Source organism: Castor canadensis, chromosome X, assembly GCF_047511655.1.
Source record: "Castor canadensis chromosome X, mCasCan1.hap1v2, whole genome shotgun sequence".
NCBI lineage: Eukaryota > Metazoa > Chordata > Mammalia > Rodentia > Castoridae > Castor > Castor canadensis.
In genome coordinates, this window is record NC_133405.1 from 140,439,757 (window position 1) to 140,462,005 (window position 22,249).

The window sequence follows — 22,249 nt, forward strand, 5'->3', positions numbered from 1 at the left end:
TACCACATGGCACAGCAAGGAAGGGGCAATCAAGCAGCTGCAGGAACTCCAAGCCCAGCCCAGTTTACTGAATGCACAAGCATAGTCTCCACTGAAAGGGAAGATGGCCCAGAGGTGCAGACTTCTCTTTGATCACAGGTAGCCCATTTTCCATGCCATCCTACATTTTGGATGATATTTTTCTTTTTTTTTCTCTTACTGTCACACTGTGCCACCAGTGCACAAGGATTCTCATGTTAAGAGGGCTCAGAGGCTTTATAATATGAGTGTGCAGGCACTCTATTGGACAGCATGCACAATCAGAAAAAAAAATGGGTGGTTTTATGGCATTGTCATAGTTATGTTAGGTATAAATATGGGACAACTTCTTGATTGGTACTTGTTTTGCGACCTGGGATAGTGACCTCAGACAAAAGGGAAAGCTTGGAAAGGAAGTGTAGCAAAATTATTGACTGTCTACTGAAAGAGTTGAAAAGAAACATCCTGCGGGGAATCTCACAGGATAACACCATGCAATGCCATTGAGAGCTAGCCCTATCTTTCTTCTTGTTTTTTGTTGGCAATGGGTTACAATATGCACTGTTAGTGTCACGTACCCTATTGTGTGGTTGTGTAGCCTCCTAATACACCTAGGCTGATTCATGCTGAACCAATGTGTACATATGACTGTACCCTGCTGGGTTACAAGCACATTAGCAATGTGTGACCCTAGATGCCCTCCAGGCCCCACCATTCATATAAGACTGGTTCTATCTGAAAGGTACTGTTTCAATGTGAAAGTGTGGGTGCTGTTAGGACCCTGTAAGAAAGGAACAGAAGGTCCAGTCATTAGCCTTGTCCAACCATCAGGCAGTACCCCCAGGGTCTGAAGCTCAGATTCCTGGGCAAATACTACACATTGCCAGAGTTGGCAGTGCAGAAACGAACAGTGTAGCAAACTCCAATCCCTGGAACCACTAGGTGACCCAATGACCTCATGCAGGACAAAAACTCCCATGAGACATTAGGTCACTTGCTATTTAATAAAGGGACTATTAAGGCTCTCCACATGAAAGTTTTTAGGCAGGTATCTGACCTTTTGCACAGCTTAGTTCCACTGCAGAAAGCTGAAACCTAGAGCCCAACTACAACCTATATGGTAAAAACTACCCATGTTACTACAAACATCAGGTCATTAATTTTAATTTTAGGTTGCATTGTGACATGTCACGAGAAAGTCACTATTTGGCCAACGTCACTGGGATTTTCTCTGCAGGAACACAATATTTGCTCTCTATTTTCAACCTCAAGACTCCTACATAATTATTTCTTACAGAAGGTCATATGTGTGGTGCTGCCACTCAGTTCCCTACTCCAAAGCAGAATCTGAGTAATACGTAATGACAATTGTGATGTTCTATGTTTGTATAGGCTAGAAATGATCTCCACCTCTGATTCAAAGCAACTTGGCTCTAAACCTCTGGTCTAACAGCCTGAATCTCATGCTTCCACTCCCAGCTGCACTTTATATGAACAAAGAGGGGTTAAATCCTGGACACCTGCCACTAATAAGCCCTTTTTTTGGAGTGCTGGATCTTTGAGACCAGGTCCTTCAAGCTTTGCTTTTGTCACACATATCTTTGCTTAGGATCAGTATTATGAGTAGAGTATCATCCAGGGGCAACTTGGTACACTGGATCTTGCCACACTAATTTGGATTCTCTTTGAGAATTAAGTAGTTTCTGCATAGATCAATATTGTCAGTGTTTCTCATGTACTGGGCAGAAAATTTGAAAACTCACAGTGTTGTGTCAGTTACACAAACATGATGCCCCATATTTGGCATCATTAGTGAGAATGTACTATACTTTCAGAAGTCTTTTTGACTGAACATTTGGTGGATTTTTTTCCTTCCACCCTTCCTCTTCATTATTGATGAGACCCTCAGTTTAAGACTATAGCACATTTTAAATCTAGCATCATAATTATGCCACTTTAAATTCACAGTTTATTAATGTGTTCTTTTCTTTGTTTCACTAAATTATTAGGTTTACATGAGAACTGAAATGCATAGATTCCTGTAGGAATAGACATAGTTGCTAATTATTTCTTATTATATTTAATATGTTTAGTGTTCTTAATCCTATATTTCTACTATATATTTTTTATCTGTCAGTTTCATTTGGATAAGTTCTCTTCTGTCCCATTGTAATCATCACTTCTTTTTTATGTGGAACTGTCTTTAATCAGTTCCCTCCCAAACACAAGTTTAATTTTTCAATATTTTCATATTTTCCTTATTGTTATATAATACTTTTATCATTTCTTTATCTTTATTCACCATACCTTCCTTTCTTTACAAAATGGAGACTTACTTTGATACTATTCATTGATGTACAACTGTACTTAATGGTGAAGCTTATATTCTTCTATTATTTTATATACATGAATATGTATAAAATGTAATGAATACATCAGGCACTGTAAATAACTAAATAAAGTATAAAATAATTAAATGTAGTATCATACAGTATAATTAAAGTCTGTTCTTTGAGGTGATTATTAAATTAAATAGGAATGATTTATATTGTGATACTACTAGATTTGTTGTGGTTAGTGAGATAATTCCTATAGAGACTAATGGTCAAGTAGCATATACACATATATATCCTGAATTAAAGGATAATTTGCCTCCTAGGTAGGTTGAAGCATGTTTCCAGGCAATTTTTTCATGCTGCTCACAATAGCACAGTATGTAAACGTAGTATTCTTTCCTATGAATGATCATGGTTGAGTGCAGGTAACTAAAACTATTCATAGTATTCATTCATGTGTGCATTATTTATTAACAGTATGCAAACTAATTATGTTTATTCATTAAAGGTGCTATTTTGTTGGGATAAAACATATGTTTTCCAAATCAAGTCCTTATAAATTGCTAAAGGGATAATCACTGTTTTGTGTCTTAAAAGAAAATGCAGATGGTTTAAAATAGATCAGGTATGTTAATAGTTGTAAATTATAAATTTGTAGATTAGGAGATTTACAAATGTCTTTTTGAGGTTTGATTTCCCTATCTTTGTAAAAACTTTATTTTCTGGTAACCCATACCTGGAGTCATTTACTTGTTAAATAACAACTTTGATTTATTTGAAATGAATATAGTTAATCAAAGAACAGTCATTAACTCAGGCAGTAAGCATAAGTCGTTTATTATGCAGGGAAAGATGAAAAGAAATATGTAGGAATAGCTTATAGGGCATAAATCAATATTTTCTCTTTATTCCTCAGGTATCTTGGCTATCATAGTATGAACAGATGTATACTACCTGTTCTAGTCACCAGGCTACAAAAACATCTGTGCTTCAATAATAATTGCTGAGGAAAGTAGCAGTGTGGATGGATATTTAAGGAAACCAGAGGACTTAGGTTTTTCTATCCAAGGCATAAGGTCCTGGTTTAGGGGATGGCCTGCCTTTGCTAAAGTGGATAAAATCCAGGAGAAGTGTGGGCTCACTATGGTAGCTAGAGATTTGAGACTGGTGAAGCCTATCTGTCTCCATTTGCCATTGCCAGATATTGGTCTGCACATAACAGCACTGCCTGGACTCACTGGCTCCTGTAAAGTCAAATGTAGAGACAGATTTAATTAATTAACCTAGTTTATTATTTAATCTTAGATTTTATGATTTATAGATGTAATATAGATGATTAAGTATATTGTTCTTCTCCCAAATATGTTCTAAATCATTATGACAAAGAAGATATTTGATATTTAAACTATACAGTTCTCTTGTACAATTGAGAAAATAGAAAATGTTGGACTTAGTGAACCTTAAGATAAAGGGTAATGTAATTATAAGAAAAAATATATAAAATGTCTAACTTGTGTGTAGTATAACAAAAATGTCCAACAGTTGTTTTATGTGAATATATTATAAAGAGCACGTGTCAGATATAATATAGATTATTAGCATATTTAGAAGTTCTACAATTTATTTAACATGTGTTCACTCTTACTGAGTAAGTGTTCACTTTCTTATATTTATCATTCAAAGATAAATTTTTATAGAAGGACAAGCTATAGTTTCATGATTCTGAAAAAAAAGGAAAGAAAATAAACCTCATCTGCTCACCATATTTGTGTCATAGCCTTTGGCCTGAGTAATGAAGCAAACAATAGAACTGCCTATGTCTGGGTAGAGGTACGTACAGCTTGAAGCTCCCATAACCTGCATCTGTAATATTTCTGGGTTCTCATCTGTCTCTCCTAGGAAAATAGAATGTACAAATAGTTAAATATATAGGTTACAGTGAAGCAACTAAGAAGATGATTTAAACATGTACCTCTAAGTTATTATGCTAAGAAGTTCTGTTGATTTTCTTATCACTACCATTAGCTTCTTACCTTCAAATCATTCCATTCATTTTACATTTCTTTTGAGTCATTTTAGCAAATATAATTACTTTTAAATTTCATTTCCTGAAAATTAAGTTGTATATTTTGATTTATAAATCAGCTGGGTGTTGATAGCTCACGTCTGTAATCCTAGCTACTCAGGAGGCAGAGATCAGGATTGTGGTTCAAACCCAGCCCAAGTACATAGTTCACAAGACCCTATCTCAAAAAACCCTTTATAAAAATAGGGCTGGTGGAGTGGCTCACAGTGAATGCCCTGAGTTCAACCTAATATAGCAACCACCCCCCAAAAAAAGCCCTCCAAATTCCAATTCAAGTGAATATTCAATTTCCTAAACATGCCAAAACAAAACAGAACTTTTTTCCAAAGTTAGAAGAGTTTGGAACCTAATCATCCCTGTTTTATTTACAACATTTGAATGTTCATATAAACTTCCTCTTACGATATCCTTAAAATCCTATTGAGTCATCATCAAAACAATCATTGAATGAAATAAAAATACATGTACAAATAGGGTTCTAATCTGAATTAAGTTCCTAAAATTAGGTATATGCACAATTGTTGTAAGACTTATTAAACTTTAAGTTAAAAGTATAATCCTTATTTTTTTAAAGCTACTCTCCTAATGAGCAAAACAATCACTAACCTGGTTTAAGAATTCTTGGCCCAGAAAGCCAACATTCTGAGCTATTTAGATTCTTCAAGTGCCCCAATGGTGCTAACATCTGAATGGAATTTTGGCCCTCTTGAAGGAGTACCAAAGCCAGATCATTTCTTGCTGCTCCACTCACCAACCAGAATCTCTCGTGAAGTAGGATCGTAGTTACTTTAACAACTCTCAGAGGTGCCCCAGGATGCCTAAGGCCCAGTATCGCTATAGTGTCTTCTGGATTCCTATGTGGATACATAGAAATTACTTAAAATGGATTCACTACAGAACCTGTACTCTTAAAAACCACATTTGTCTTTTTAAGATATGGTACATGAGCCTTGCATTTCACCTCCACAGAAATCAAGATACCAAGAAGTTAGTACTTGGGAAATAGGATTTCGGAAGAAAATACTAATAGAGGTACATGTTAAATCAACTCAATGTTTGCCTGAAACAAATAAGTAATGGACCTAAGAGGTGATTTGGGGACAAAGAAAGCAAAATTTGCCCAAAGAAGGCTTAAACAAACTGACTTGGTGGTAATGGATTATATAGTATTTGAAGAAGCAGGACATAAACTTACATGTTCCTGACACAATGGGCAGCAGTGAGAACCCAAGAGCTGCTAATTATGGAGCCACTGCAGATTTGACTGCCACAACTGATGATCATAACCTGCCAAGGCATAGTATATCGCAGAGAAATACGGTCTGCTGAAGCTGAGCAAAAACAACCAACCAACAAATGAAAAAAAAGAAGCAAAAAAAGCCAGTAAGAATAAATTTCATAGAATGTTATAGCTTTCTAATTTTAAATGTTTCAATCCATTTAAAACACATTGACATTTCAAAATTTGACTTAGAAACATGAGCTTCTGTATCTTTTGCAGCTATGATATTTCCCTGAAAAAAAGTTCCTCTTATCTTTCTATACCCATTGTTTATTTATAGAGCAATTTTAAATTGTCTCTAGTCAACGAGTGGGAATATATATGCAATGAAAGATTGCTGCTCCATAGAAAAGAATGAAATTATGCTATTTGTAGGAATGGGTAGAACTAGGGCTCATCACATTTAGTGAAATAAGCCCTGCTCAAAAAGCCAAGTATCACATTTTCACTCATATGCAGTAGAAGGGGGCACAGAGAACTTGACCAAAATATAATGTATGCATATATGGAATTTTCACTTGAAATCCTCTTGTACGATTAATGAATCCTAGATAAAAAGAAAATTTATGAAAACAATCTGACTATAAAAAGAATAAAGTGATAAAGATGAAGGTAAAATCATAAATAAGATCCTGATTGTAGACTTCTTCATCTGTGTGAGAAAGGATTTGAAGAATATCACCAAAGAAATGATATGGCCTCACTTATGCTTAAAAATCATTATTCACTATAATATGGCAACTTGAGATAGCTAGTAAATACTTATTAAGCAGATTAAAACACAGACTCTGGGACTGAAATATTTTTCAAAGGCAGTAAGATCAAGTAAACAATGAGAAATAGTCATTGATGATATTGTGATAGGTTTCAGAATAGTCAAGGGAAGAAGAAAGATAATAACCCTAATGTAAAATAAATGCACACAAGAGCCTACAAATCATTATTTATCACTGACAACAAAACAAAACGTCTTTAATAAAAATTATTGTAACACATATGCAAGGTGCTATATAGTAGTAGAAGAGTACTCTCTGTTAGAAGAATAAGTTTTTGAGTATCATTGTTAGCCCTACTCTTTTTTGCTCCCGAGAAGTTGATAAATTATTGCAATATTCTACATGTCAGAGTAATCAATCAAGATAATTATATTAATAACCACTGGCATCTATATTCTATAACATTATGAAAGTTAAACAGTATTGTTAACTATGACGTTCCTTTTTAGACCAATAAATAAATCACTCCAAAGATTTCATAAATTTTAAAAATATGCATTTCTCAAGAAAAGAGTTTTCTCTTCTCCTTTCACTCTTTTGTATTTCCAATCCCTTGTTAATTTCCTTCTTATACTTCTCTTACTATAATTTTATTGGGCCTTACTCTGAGGTTGTGGCAGAGAAATGAAGTGTGGTCGAATAGAAGCAGTTGTAGAGGTTAAAACTGAAGCATTCCTAGCAGGAGAAACTGAAAGGGAGATGGAAGCAGAGGTAGTTATGGGTCCTTGTTGGGACCATGGTGCATGGCTGAGCCGTGTAACTCCCTGGATCCAGAAAATGAAAGGGCTCACTTGGCTGAAGACATAGGGCTTTGTGCAATGTTCATCAAAGTGACTCAAGATTCCCACCTGTACCCATGTATCCTTTTGTTGTATATGGCACACCAAAGGTGCCCCCAAGTCACCCTGTAAGAAAGAGGGAACAGAACAGAGTATCAATTGATTATCTGAAGGATGGTAGGAGGTATCTTGGTGTTGAAGGATAATCCTTTTTATTTCTGACTTTCACATTCCCTTTAATTGTCACCTTACAGCCAGCCTCCCCCGTAGCTTTCTTGGCCTCCACACAGAAAGTAAATTCATTCAGCTTGGGCCAAAACTGGGCACAAGTGCTGGCTTGCAGGATGTTTAGGTGCCTTTTTTGCAAAATTCCAGGACTTCCTGATGGAAAACAGAGAAGAAATGTTTGTGAATTTTGTTGATTTGCTTTAGACTAGATTAGAGAAATATAATAAATGCTCAGTTACTCAAGAAAGGATATTACTATTTTTCCAAACATATCATTCCATTCTAATCCAGTGCCTTTTTCATTATTCACCTCTCATGAGGGACCAGCTGGGTAACCAGCAGTCATACAGTTGTATATTCTTCTCTTGCTCCAAACTTTCCTCCAGACAAATAGGAAGAACCAGGGGTTGAAAATGTAGTGGCTGCTTCAGAAAGATTAGCCCAGGTCCAAGAGGTCCTTTGGGTCCTAAGAAGGGCAGGGCACGATCAATACCAACAGTCTGAGCTTGGGTAGGATCCTGTAGATCAATAAGACCCACTTGGACCAAGGCCAGAGCTTCTGAGCTTTTTCTGGAAGAAAAATTCATTAGAAATATTATTATTTCTAAATTTCAATGTGAAAAAAAAAAACCTTAGATCATATGAATCAGATAGGGTCCATGTAAGCACCAAAATACTATTCCTATTCCCTATTCAGTCAGCACATGTATTTAACACTAGGACATTATTAATGATATTAGGTCATCCCTAGGCTCAGTAGGCATGAACATCTTCAGAAATGAGAAGTAAAGTATTGGTGGAGTGTAGCTCAAGTGGTAGAGTACCTGCCTAGCAAGAATGAGGCCTTGTGTTCAAATCCCAATACCATCAAAAAAAGAAATGAGAAGTAAATTACTTTGTCAGTATCCTTATTAAAAAGTATTAACCTACACTATTGTACTCCCTAATATTTAATGTGCTTAATACTTACTCATAAGAATTTTGAAAATTAGGAACTGAAATATCTCACAGAACATGTGAGAGTTCGACCACTTTTTCTACATGAGCCCTGTTTCTCTTATCTATATTAATAGTTCTACTTCAGTACGTTAAAATAAGAAAATAAAATGTTTGCCAGAAATCTTTTGAGCTAAATAGTATCAAAATATAGATTGATAAATTGAATTCTTAGGACAGCATATCTGGAGTTATAAAAAGCTAAACAGAAACTCTAATAAAATGCCTATCCACTGGTTATGAGGTTACATTCTGATAAACCAATCTTAAGTTGAAAACATTGTAAGTTGAAAATACTGTCATACACCAAACTTAATTATCAGCAGTGGTTGTTAACATGCATAGCTTAGCAACACAGTGGGTAACACAGATGCTTGTCATAATGACTATGTGATTGCATGGCCTACTGGGAGCTACCACTCACTACTACTGACTAGTATCATAACAGAATATCATAATACATACTAAATATTCAAAGTTCAAAATATAAAGTATGATTTCTACTGAATCCATGTTGCTTTTGCCTCTTTATAAAATCAAAAAGTAATATGTGTAAGTATAGGTTATAATTTAAGGTTATAGCATGCTTTAAAGGAATAGCATGCTTGCCATCTTCTAGATAGGTGAAATTATATAAAAGCAAGACATAATTTTACAATTCACAATGTTTTTTATTTGGATACTAAAATTAACCCCAAGAAACATATTAACATAAATTTTAGTGGTATATGAGGAAAAAAGAATAAAATCGGAAATGGTTGTTAAGAAAACAATTCAATCATTTCTATAGAAAAGGAGACTCATCAAATTTGATTATATAAATAAAGAACATCTAGTTTGTTCAAAGAAATGTATCCATTAAAAAATCATAAATTTTTCATCACTTTATTATGATACATTAACCTTGAGATGGCTTACCCAGACTTACATGAAATTGGCACATGTTGCTGAGGTAAGAATCCACTGTTCATTCAAAATAGAGCCAGCACAAAAATGGGAGAAAGAGAGATGCATAGAAACCATCCAGGGAAATTCACCTGTTTCTGCCTCCCAGCAATTGGGACAACGGGAGACAAGGCCAGGGCGTAATCCGCACTCTAGAATGAATCCACATGTATAGCAGAGTAAAGTTAGTATTATTATCCTCTTCATTGAATTTCCTGACTTTCTATTTTAGGAACGAGTTTGAAAATTTGATGTCCTGAACTTTGAGGAAATGCTTGGGATTATTTTCCTAATTCACAATAAACTTAGGTATAGTAACAGAGGGTATCTGTATACTTCTCCTGATAAAGATAATTTGACTTGTTCTGTTCGTTCCTCAAGTAGAATAATAGAATCTATTTAAGCAATCAGATATTTTTGTAATATTATGCTCTGAAAGGAGTCGTACTTATAAAATTTAACTCATAAGCCCTTACTGGAAAAATAAGGTATTAATCTCTCAATATTTAGAGATCTCTTAACTATAGGTTCAGAAAAATATCTTCAATTTAATCCTACAAAAATCTATGAAAACCTTTTGTGATCTACTCAGAAATTTTGGTTGCTGGCTTCAAAAAGACTGTTTATCTAAGGTAGTAAGTCAAACAGATGACTATATTTAACTTGCCTGTGGTCTCGTGAGAAACAGCAGCTGTCTTGAAGAGCCAGAGAGCCTGGAGATTGTCTTTCCAATCATATCTAGGCGACACTCAGCCAGGGAAACATTGAGAGGCTGTTGTCCAGACTGATGCTTATAGTTGGGTCCAGATAGAGATCCAGGCATCAGGGGAAACTCTTTTGTTAAACTTATTGCTGGAGGAGCATGCAGGGATGAGAAAGTGTGAGAAAAAATAGTATCTTCAATAAACTTTGAGAAAGACAGTTCCTGGAGCTGATTATCAGAAGAGGTTGAGGGCAAAAGCACAGGAGAGAAGACCAGAGAAGAAAAGTTGAAGCAAGATGGGAAAACACAGTGTGAAAGATAAGGACAAGAAGAAAAGACTAAACAGGAAGGGAACAATGTACATGGATATGTAAGAGAACAAGAAACAAGGAAGGAAAAGCCTGGGGAAAGATAACTAAGAGAGACAGAAAGGACATCAAGGCTTCCTTTTGTGTCAATAATTTCTAATATGCTGCCAAAGTTCTTGTGACCAATTATACTAGGAAACCACTTGCTTGACAGGGTAAGAAGGAAAATGCTTGTGAGCTGGCTTGGCTGGAGATAACTGCTTTTAATTTTTCTTTCTATGGTACTTATCTCTGTTGACAAAGTTATAAAATACTGATGTGCGGTAGAAATAGTCTCAACAGGTAAAAATGTGACAAGCTTAGACTTGTTATCCAAATGATCAATTAGCAGAGTTTTTCCAGTTGTTCCAGTCTCAGGAGAAATCAGTGATACAATTATGTCAGCTTTGTAATGCAGTAGTTTTGTTTTAGTTTGGATCCAGGTTCTGAATTTATCAGATACAGGAATAGAAAAGAATGTTATATTAACTTGAGGCTTGGTCCATGGTGTGGCTGGTTGAGTTTCAGACTGGATCCAGGGTGTAAATGCTCCTCCTTTTAGCATTGTCTGTGGTTTAACTACTTGAGACAAAACCCAGTATCTAGTCATAACAATTTCAGACTGGGTCCAGGGTCTGACTTCTTGGGTTTTTGACTGGATCATAAAAGAATCATGATGAATTGTGCCAATTTCAGATCGGATGAAAGTACTGAACGTACCGAATTCTGAATAAGTCTGCAGTCTGACAGTTTTTCCTTGAAGGTAGAACCTAGTTCTGACTGTGTTAGCTTCCTGCTTGTCCCAGGGTCTGGTTGCTTGAGTTTCAGAGTTGGTCCCAAGGTTATCTGTAGCAATTCTTTTCTGAGTCCAGTGCCCAATTATACCAACTTCAGTATGGGTCCCAAGACTCACTGTTTGGGAATAAAGTTGAATCCAGGATCTAACTGTGTTACTTTGAAACTGTAACCAAGGTATTACTGTATCAACTTCAGTCACAGGTGAAATTTTTCGTACTTGAGTTATAGTCTGCATCCAACTTTGGAATTTTTGAGTTTGAGGCTGGCTCATGGGTGTGATTGAATCTATTTGAGTATGGAACCAGTATATTATTGTATCAGGTGGGGTCCAGGAAAGAATTTTTAAAGTTCCAAATTGGGTCCATAGTTTAGTTGTAGCAGTTTCCTGCTGAGTCCAAGGGTTGGTTATACCACCTTCAAACTGGGCCCAAGAAAGTATCCTTTGAGATTCTAATTGGAACCAAGATGTAATTGTATCATTCTGAGTTAGAGACCAAAGTGTGGCTCTGCTATCTTCAGGCCACATACTTACTGCTTGAGATTCAGACTGGGTCCAAAGTTTTATTTCAGAAGAGGTCCAGAATCTGACTGTATTGGTTTCAGTAGTGATTCTTGTTTGGACAGCATTGCCTTCAGAATTGTATCCAGGTCTGACTACATTAGTTTCAAGGTGGATCCAGGGATGGGCTATTGTCCTTTCTGGCTGAAACCAAGAAAGAACATTTTTAGATTCAATTTGAGTCATTTGCTTTATTGTATCATTCTGAGTTAGGGACCATGGTGCAACAGTATTCATATCAGACATGGTCAAGTGTTTTGCTGCTTCCATTTCAGCTTGTGACAATAGTGTCACTGTTTCAGGTACTGGCAAAGACAAGTACCTAACTTGTTGAGATTCAGCCTGTGTCAATGCTCTGATTGTACTAGTTTTAGGTTGGGTCCAGGGCTTGACGGTGTTTGTTTCACTTTGGCTCCATGGTCTTATTGTACCAGTTTCAAAAATAGTCCACAATTTTACTGTATATTCTGACTGGGTCCAGTAGTCTAATGTACCTATTTTGAACTGGATCCATGACATGACTGTAGCAATTTTATGTGTGGCCTGGAGCTGTACTTTGTCACTAAATGATGTGAAAGTACTGAGTGTTTGAAAGGTTGTTTGAATCCATGGTTTTTCTGCCTGAATTTTAAATGAAGCTTTGCTAATATAAGAGCCAGGCTGCAGCAAAGATATGGCTGCTGCATGCACAGGTACTATCCAGGATAAGATTGTTCCAAATTCAGGTAAGGTCCATGGACTACTGTTTTCAACTTCAGAATGTGTCCACAGAAGAGATGCTTGATTTTCAGATTGAACCAAGAGTTTGGTATTATCTGTCTGATGTTGCACTGACGTTCTGAATGTGTTAACTTCTGGCAATAGCCAAGATTTCTTGGCTTCAGTTTCAAGAATTGTTGAAATTGTGCCTTTGTCAGTTCCAATCTGTACATAAAAGTTTACAGTGGAAGAGGCAGTCTGTTTAAAAGTTGTGGCTATTGAAGCTGCAGGTTCTGCCCAGGTTTTGACTGCTAAAATCTCAGCCTGGATGCCTGTTGTGATTTTGGAAGCTATAGCCTTTGACCCTGATTTCGTTGATGTCGATTCATTTAATATCCCCACTGTGATTTTGAAAGTTATAATCTGTGTCTCTAGATTTAAAGATGAATATTCAGCTTTGGTTCTCTGTTCAATTGTGGAAATTGTGTCCTCTACCCATGTCTTGATTTCTAGAGATTCATTCTGGGTCCATGACATGAGTGCATCAGGACCTGCCTGCATCCAGTTAATTACTGCTGGAAATTTAGCCATGGTCCATGAGGTGGTTACTTCAAATGCAGATTGTGTGGAGGTAATTACTGATGGAGACACACTCTGTTCCCATGGGGCAATTGTAGGAAATACAACTTCTTTCCAAAGTTCTTCTGATGTAGGTGTAGCCTGAGTCCAGGACATCACTTTTTCAGATACAGATTGTACCCAAGGGTCTAATATTTGAAATTCATCCTGTATCAATGGTGCAAGTGTTTCAGATATAGACTTTATCCAGGTTACTGCTGGATATTCAGAATGGGTCCGTAATATGATAGTATTAAATGAGGGCTGTGCCCGGGTATTTACTGTTGAATATGTAACCTGTATCGGTTGTATCCATGGATCTACTGATTCAGAGTCATCCTGAGTCCAGTGTATGGCTACTGAAGATGTGGCCTTTGTCCAGGGGTTTCCTTGTGGGGCTTCCCTCTGGATCCAGGATTCTTTTGAAATTGTTGCCCTTATCTAGGAATATTCTGGTAGAGATTCAGCCTGGGTCCGAGGTATGAATTTTGAATCCTTGGACACTGGAAAGGGATCTACTTGTGGAAATTCAACCTGGGTCCAGGGTATGGTGTTTGAAGATGTAACTTCTGACCAGGTATTTATTGGGTGATATTCAGTCTTTATCCAGGATATTACTTTCAAATCTCTGTTGTCTATCCAGGGAGATAATGTTGAATATTCAACATTTGTCCAGGGTATGACTTTAGATATTTGAGCTTCTTTCAAGGATTCTACTGGTGAAGATTCAGACTGTATCCTGTGTATGACTTCTGATGCTTTAGCACTCTTCCATGGGTTTATTTGTGGAGATTCAGCCTTAAACCATGCAGTTGCTATATTTCCCATTCTTAAGAAGGAATTAAATGTTGTAGAAATAACTTGTCTGCACAATTTGACTGTTTCAGTTACAGGACCTGTCCATTGATCTTCCACATGAATGCATGGTGTGCCTTCCCCAGGCTCAGACTCAACCCAAGGAGATATAAATGGAGTCTTAAATTCTGATTGGATATTTACTTTTGGAGATTCAGTCTGTATCTTGGATTTGACAGTTATAGTTTCTTCTTGGTTCAAAGTATTTATTAATGGAGATTTAGTCTGTGTCTTCAGTGTGCCTTTATCAAGTAGAAATGTGTAAAGATTTGTTGCTAAAGATTCTGTCTGTGTCCATGTTGTAATTATATCAACTACTGACTCTGCCCAAGTATTTACTGCTGGAAATTCAGCTTGTGTCCACTGTTTGACAATTTTAGCTGTATCCTCTATCATAGGAATTACTGCTTTAGATGCAGCTTGATGCTTGAATATACCAGCCTCTGGCAGTGTCCAAATCTTTACTTCTGAGACTTCGCCTGGATTCCATGATGAGACTATTTCATAGTTAACTTCTGTCCAGGCCTTTTGTTTCTGAGACTTAGCCAGTGTCCACATTGCTATTGTATTAGCTTCAGGCTTTGTCCAGTGATTTGTTGTTGGGCTAACCGCCTTGTTAAAAAGAATGACTTGATTAAATATAGAGTGTGTCAAGACATTTGCTGCAATAGTTTGGTTTTGAATCAATTGTGTGAATATTTCTGTTGCAGATTGTACCTGAGAATTTACTGACATAATTTCAGCTAGGCTCCACAGGGTATCTCTACCAGTTACAGTCATCGTCAATGGATTTACAGCTGGTATTAGGGTCTGAGTCCACGTTGTGATTATATCAGATTCAAACTGTGTCCAAGGACTTTTTGCTAAAGAAACACCCTGAACCAATGGTGTTACTGTATTATCTATGGCTTGTATCCATGGATTGATGATTTCAGAATTAGCCTGAGCCACCTGTAACACAGTATCAGCTTCAAGTTTTGTCCAGGAATTTGTTTTTGCAATTTCAGCTTGATTCAATATATTAGATACAGCTTCTGTTGGATGCTTGACGTTTGTGAATTGACTATTTGTCCACTCTGTAAATGTATCAGTTTTAGATTGTGTCCAGTGATTTAGTGTAGATGCAGCAGATTGGTTCCACACTAAAACTGAATCAGATGTTAGTTGTGTCCAATGTCTTACTGTTGGAGACCCAGCCTGGTGCCACGGTGTGAATGCAGAAGAGACAGATTGAATCCCGGGATTTACTGTTAGAAATTCAGACTGAGTCCATGTTGTGAATATATGAGCAATAAGTTCTGTCCAGGAAATTCTTCCTGGATATGCAGCCTGAGTCCACAGTATTGTTACTGTATCAGATACAAGTATTGTCCATAGATGTACTCCTTTTAATTCAGCCTGGAACCAAGGTGGTTTTATTCTATTTGATAAAGGCGCTGTCCTTACACTTACTGGTGGAGATTCTAGAAGAAGCTTTGTTGGTGTGATTGTATCAGTTACAGATTCTGACCACAGACTTCTAGATACAGGTTCACTCTGAAACCGTAGTGGTGTGATTATATCAGATACCATCAGTGGCCATAGATTTACTGAGGAAGATTCAGTCTGGGACCTAAAAGGTATGACTTTGTCAGACAAAGGCTCTGGCAATGGATTTCCTGCTAAAGAGTTAAAAACCCAATCCCAGACGCTAACCACCAATTTATTTTTCTCATTGTTTCTAAAGGTATTTTTGTAAGTTCCCGACTTCTCAGTGTTTTCTCAATGAAAATATTCCTGCTTTGTTATCTTAGTATAAATGTCTCTATCAATCCTTACAGAATTTTACATGTATTTCTATAAACAACCCCAATGATAACTTTGCCCTTACAGTAAGTACCCAGCAATCTTCTTGGGGCAGACTCCAGATACATAAGTTATTATGTTTAGCCATGTGGATATGTTGATGGTGGCAGAATGAGAGGTCCAGAAGCTTAACTGATAACTTCCTGATACTGGTCCCAAAGTTATTGTGTTCTGAAGGAGCAGAGATGGAAGGATGTGATATATGGGTTATTCTGTCTTGTACTCATTTTATAGCATACCTTCCTAAGATTCATAGAGTATATCTTTAAATCATTACATGGATTTTGTGAAGTACTTTGACATTTAATTCCTTGTTATTTCATATGTATTTATTTCAACTTGTATTTCTCATATACTTGTTTTTCTGTTTTCTTTATAGTGAATAGACATTAATTTTAAGCACTGATATTATCTGTGTTTGCTCTTGCAAAGTGGAGTAATATGGACCCAATTGTTTATAAGATTTTCATGAACTTTGTTTTATTTCTCCACTAATTTGCTTTTTTAAAAATATCAATTTTATGAACGACATGATACAGCAGAATATGATTTTTGTGGCTTACTCTGATATTGGTATACTCTGCAGTGTCTGTACAGGCAGTTATAACAGCTTTTCCAGAAGATATTATAAGCGTGAGAAAGTGGAATTTCTTTCCTCCTAATAGGGTACTGCAGGAGGACCACTCCTATGCCTCCTTTGACTGGATCTTTTCCATCTTGTGGATTAAAACTGGGATGCAGGCAGATTTTATGGCCAAGTAAAATACCTTCTTGGTCAATGACTCCTGAAATATCAGAGAGCAAGTGCTTTCTAATGGAATAGAAAGGTGAAGAATAATACAGTAATATTAAAGTAAAAAAAAATCAATAAGGTCTCATTTAAACATAATTGTTTGCCAGTGTAATGTCTTTACTTATTTAACAGTGTAATCCAATGACATTCTACTTTGTATTACTGTACTTTTACCTTGAATAGTGTTTAAATTTTAAACCATCAAACATTCCTACAGTAATTTCACACAAGACAAAAAACCCTTTACTGCATTAAAGTTCAATGTGAATGTAGATAATAATAAAGCAGTTCTAAAATGTGTACATAGTATGGTTCTTTTTCTTATGGTTTTAGCTATACTCACAATTTAGTCAGACAGCTAGCTGTGGACAGGATCCACCACCGACTCAGAATAATGCCTTGGCAAGTTTCATCCATGGACACTAGCCATGGGATGTTGCTGGATGCTGACAATGGGGCAATCGTTGGGGTCAATGAGTTTAACCACTGCTTTTGAGAATTAGGTACTATAAAGGGTCAGATGGGGAAGAGGTAAACATACCATAAAAAAATCTTGTTGAATGATTAATGAGAAATGTCAACCTATTTTTTTTTGTTTGATGAAGAGGGAAATAGGAGGAAGAATGAGAAGAGGTAAAAGTAAGGGGGAACAAAATGTAGGATAAGATAAAATAGGATCATGAAATAAAAATAGGAAATTAGCTAAGTGACAAAGACAAGGGGAAAAAAAGGAACATACTTTAAAGTTGGATGGAAAACAAAAACCAAGTACTAAGACAAAGTCTTAGTAAAGTCATGAAGAAATTCCCAATTACATATAACTTACCACCGCAGCAGTAAAAAACCAATCCCCAAAACTTATAGAAGCAAAGTGGAGCTCTCATCATGGTTCAAGAAAGTGTGAATGCAAGGTAAGTTTCTAGGAGATAGCTACAAAGGTTGAGATTGAAATTTCAGGCTATAGAATGTCTGACATCATAAAAGCTATTTATGAGACATATGTATTCCTTTCATTATGATCAAATGGAATATACACATAAGAAATAAATGGTATTAAAGGAAAAGGTGCTTTTTAAAATTAAAATTGAGTTGAATTTTTATTCTTTATTTCAATATTAACATTTCCCAGTTTCACATACCGTAAAAAGTTATGGTATACTTGGCCTTCCTTTGGGACACTTTTTATTTATCATATAATAACTACTAATTAAAGCTAATTATAGATTTATGTGACCTGATTAAAAATAAGTAATGAAATGTTGATAATGTTTACAATCACCTATAGATCAATATGAAACCATATTTACATGTTTATTCACCTACTCGCACATATCCACCACCATCTCTCAATTAAAAACTTACATACAAATATAGAGGAAACAATCTCTATGTTGAAATTCACTTCTACCAATGGAAATCTGGCATAAGAAAAATCTACTGTTCAGTTGGCATTTATATAAACTCATATAGAGTATAGTCTCATATAGAGTATCCTTTGTCCTAGTAGAGTTTCAGCTTGGAAGAAAATTGTATTACTAAAGTTAACTTATTCTAAACAGCCTAGAATAACTAAAATCAATTTTATAAAAGTAAATTTACATTTCATATGATGTGTGTCATTAGGTAACAAGGAGGAAATGTCATGATGTCAGAGATCAATTTTATTTCATCATTCTACTTTGCATTTTCCTCCGAAAGCAACCTGAGAATGATTTCAAATTAACTTCTTTATTAATCTTCATGCTCTCACATAAAATGGCAAAAAAACAAAAGGACTTAGAGGAAAGTATTAGTGAACCAGCTAAATTTGCTAAAATATCCTACCATAAAAGTTTCAACATCCCTTATATTACCTCAATAGAGACACTCAATGGTCATCTCTTCCTCTACAAAAAATAAAACAAAACAAAACTAGCAAATACATATCTATATTTTAAGATGGGTAGAACTGGAAATCATTGAGAGAAAGAGATAGGAGCCATATAAGAAGTAGAGACCAGGATCAAAGTCATAGTAAAATAAAGAACACTGATTTCTGTTCTTGAGCCACAAAAGATTACCCACCACGGGTAAATGGGAAAGTTACAGAAGACTTTATCATTGTGGACACCAGAAACTAGCTACAGAACAGACAACCCTGTAAAACCACTTAGGGGAATTGTGCAGTCCACACAAAAAAGAGGAACTTGCATTATTCTTCCCTCAAATTCTAGAATTAAGGCTGCTATAAAGTGGACAACTCCAAGGGGATTTACTTCCCTGGAGAACAATGACAATATAGTCTCATACTGCTCGCTGGTATTGATTCCACCACAGTGTATCTGAAAGAAACTGCTTGGCTGAGCTGCCACCCCAATCAACCTAAACCACCAGTATAAGCTATCAAACTCCAGGGCCAGCTAAACTGCTAATCTAATAAATCAAGAGTGTGTGCCCTCCTTTACCAAATTCATAACTGGCTTGAGTAGCTGCTGCAATAGTCTGGGCTATTTAGATGTCACCAGAAACTATTGGACCTGAGTGTGTATTCCCTGCATCATGACCTCTGCTGCCAATGACAGTCACCGTTTGCCTCTAGGGCACACTACTACTGCTGTGCTTGATGTGCTTGTATCACCACGTTCACTGTCAGAGTGATTAACAGTGACTGGGCAGTCACTTTTACTGTTTCTTGTATATGATACCTGCCGGGACCACTAGAGTAATTCCTTCATACAGCTGGAAAAGATACACTAAGGCTTTATTATAACATCCAAAACAAATGTAGCCTATCAAAATGATACCACATATTTTCTTCAAAAGAAATTCATGTGTATTGAAAATAACATAAAAGCAACAGAAAAATGATCAACAAGAAAGGCAAAAATATGAATATAGAGTCATAAAAATATGAAAAAAGTGAGGTAGAATGATATTACTCCTGCATGGGGAACAGAGGTAAAAGCTATAATTCTATTTATTCAACAAAAATTGTTTATCAACATACTTCAAGGAAAAAGATATTGAAAAATGTCAGATAAAGTATTTTTTAAATGATTGTAAGGAAATTCAAGAAACACAAAAACAATGAAATTAGTAAAAATATATGATATGAATAAATATTCAGCAAATAAGAGATGTAGAAAAATAATTGAATAGAAATCTTTTTTTATTTATCCATTTATTCACATTTGGGCTATTTCTGCCCCCCATCCTCCACCCCCACTCTCTCCCCCCCTTAAGCCCCCTCACTTCCAGGCAGAACTTGTTCTGCCCTTTTCTCAAATTTTGTTGAAGATAAGACATAAGCAATAATAAGAAAGACAAAGCATTTTTGCTAGTTGAGATAAGGACAGCTATAGAGATTCCTAGCATTGCTTCCACACAAGTATATTACAACCCAAGTTGATTCATCTCTACCTGCCCTATTTCCTAGTTCCTGATCCCCTTCTTATATTGACCTCTGTCCCTTTAAGTCTTCTGTATTATCTCCTCTGCAGTGGGGACATCAAACATTTTCATGGTTTGGGTTTCCTACCTTTCCCCATTCCTCCCATATGTGCTCTCCCTTCTCATGTGACCCAAGTCCAAATACATTGCTGTATTTGCCCTAGATCTAAGTCTACATATGAGAGAGAACATATGATTTTTGGTCTTCTGAGCCTGGCTAACCTCACTGAAGATGATCTCCAGTTCCATCCATTTACTTAAAAATGATAAGATTTCATTCTTCTTCATGACTGACTAAAATTCTATTGTGTATAAATTCCACATTTTCTTAATCCATTAGTCAGTAGTGGGGCATCTTGGCTGTTTCCATAACTTGGCTATTGTGAATAGTGCTGCAATAAACATGGCTGTGCAGGTGCCTCTGGAGTAATCTGTGTCTCATTCCTTTGGGTGTATCCCCAGGAGTGGGATTGCTGGATCATATGCAGATCTATGTTTAGATTTTTAAGAAGCCTCCATTTTCCAGAGTGGTTGCACTAGCTTGCATTCCCACCAGCAGTTTACGCAGGTCCCTTTTCCCCATATCCTCGCCAACACCTGTTGTTGGTGGTGTTTTTGATGATCAAGCCACCATCTTCATCCAAATTCCCAGGGTTGGAAACCTTGAAGGAGTGGCCCTACTTGGAAAGGAAAGAGGCCTTTGAGAAGAATCCATGTTCCTGTTGTAATAAAGATGAACTTTGGAAAAGTTATTGCTCCAAACTCTTAAATAAAATGGACTGACTTTAGCCAAAATATCAGAAGGCAGTGATTGATAATGACATTGTAGAGGACTAAGGAGGTCTGGGGGCCTCCACAGCTCTCTTGGCTTCAATCATTTCCCTCAGAAGCCCCAGGTAGTAGTGTAGTGTTAACAGAGAGGACAGACAGGTTAGGACCAGACCTCTTCCCCCTTTTCTGATGACTTACTGGAAACTCCCCATCTGACCCCAAAGACTGACAAAGGGATAGTTGTCAACCTTTACCTCCAGGTGGGTGCCCAGGTCAGTTGAGCAGACAGTGGCCTCATCACAGCTTACCTTCCTGCTTGCCCAGCAATGGTATTCCTTAGTGACCTCCCTGGTTCTTTTCCACTAGCCCGCTACATCCGTCCAAAGCCTGTATGTGGCAGTGGGCTCTAGCTCTCTTGCTAGAGATGCACTCCACAGGCTCTCTTCGAATAAAGCCTTTGCTGATGTGGAGCTACCTCCCACCTTTCCTTCTGTGCTTCTCTTCAGTCTGGCAATATGATGAGGGGAGGGGTAGGGAAAGATATCAAAGGGATCGATAATGACTTTGTGGAGGACTGAGGAGGCCTGGGCGGCTTTGATAGTCCTCTAAGCTTTTGATGATAGCTATTGTAACAGGGGTGAGATAGACTCTTAGTGTCATTTTGATTTGTATTTCCTTTATGGCTAGAGATGGTGAGCATTTTTTCATGTGCTTTTTGGCCATTTGAATTTCTTCTTTTGAGAAAGTTCTGTTTAGTTCAGTTGCCCATTTCTTTATTGGTTCATTGATTTAGGGAGAGTTTAGAAATCTTGAAATGGAAAAACTCCATGAGTCAAACAAACATGAGTTTAGGGCCTGGGGTTCAATTGAGAGAGAATTTGATAAGTATGTGTAAGATCCTGTTATCAATCACCAGCATATAAAGCAAATTAATAAAAATTAAGTATTATAGATGAAAGCCCCCACAACAGACTAGATGAAGTAAGAAGAATAATTAAACTTGAAGACAGTCTCTTTTGAAATATCACACACAGCTACACACACACATAGATAGATATATAGATAGGTAGATAGGTAGATAGATAGATAGATAGATATACACATATACACACTTAAGTGAGGGAGTTGTGTTACATCATTGTGTGCAAGACAAAGATAAGTTGAGGAAAATGCAAGAGGAAATACCAAACTACATTTAATGTGATAAGCAGATCTATAAAACTTATAAACCAAGAGACAATGGAATGACAAACTCTAAGTTCTAAAAGAAAATGATTATTAACCAAAAATTTTATATGAGGCAAGCCTGCCATTCAGAATGAAAGGAGAAATAAAGAACTTACAAAATCAGTAAACCTTGGAGGTAATCATGATAACATCACCAGT

General features: G+C 36.5%; 2 protein-coding genes across 4 annotated transcripts in view; one reads left to right on the plus strand and one right to left on the minus strand.

The window, feature by feature from the left end:
• The window catches only part of LOC141419803 (uncharacterized), a 632,676-nt gene that overhangs the window by 492,816 nt on the left and 117,611 nt on the right, over positions 1-22,249 (plus strand). The window lies entirely within an intron of this gene.
• Positions 3,175-10,177, minus strand: LOC141410421 (serine protease 52-like). Of its 3 annotated transcripts, XM_074064093.1 has the most exons (8): positions 10,114-10,177; positions 9,430-9,598; positions 7,816-8,075; positions 7,103-7,658; positions 5,636-5,771; positions 5,047-5,294; positions 4,116-4,249; positions 3,175-3,598 (listed from the first exon to the last, which is right to left on the minus strand). In XM_074064093.1, the coding sequence occupies exons 5-8, from the start codon at positions 5,737-5,739 to the stop codon at positions 3,326-3,328; spliced, it is 759 nt and encodes a 252-aa protein (XP_073920194.1). In that variant the 5' UTR covers positions 5,740-5,771; positions 7,103-7,658; positions 7,816-8,075; positions 9,430-9,598; positions 10,114-10,177; the 3' UTR covers positions 3,175-3,325. The 3 variants fall into 3 exon arrangements, with proteins under 3 accessions (XP_073920194.1, XP_073920193.1, XP_073920195.1); XM_074064092.1 differs by having other exon boundaries at positions 7,103-8,075; XM_074064094.1 differs by having other exon boundaries at positions 5,636-8,075.

What these genes read in the sequence shown, in the direction of transcription:
- LOC141410421 (XM_074064093.1), bottom strand. Translation starts at nt 5,739, where the DNA reads ATGCCTTGGCAGGTTATGATCATCAGTTGTGGCAGTCAAATCTGCAGT. An exon ending in GCCCATTGTGTCAGGAACAT is followed by an intron (nt 5,295 to 5,635) that starts GTAAGTTTATGT and finishes GTATCCACATAG; the next exon opens with GAATCCAGAAGACACTATAG. An exon ending in GCCAAGAATTCTTAAACCAG is followed by an intron (nt 4,250 to 5,046) that starts GTTAGTGATTGT and finishes CTATTTTCCTAG; the next exon opens with GAGAGACAGATGAGAACCCA.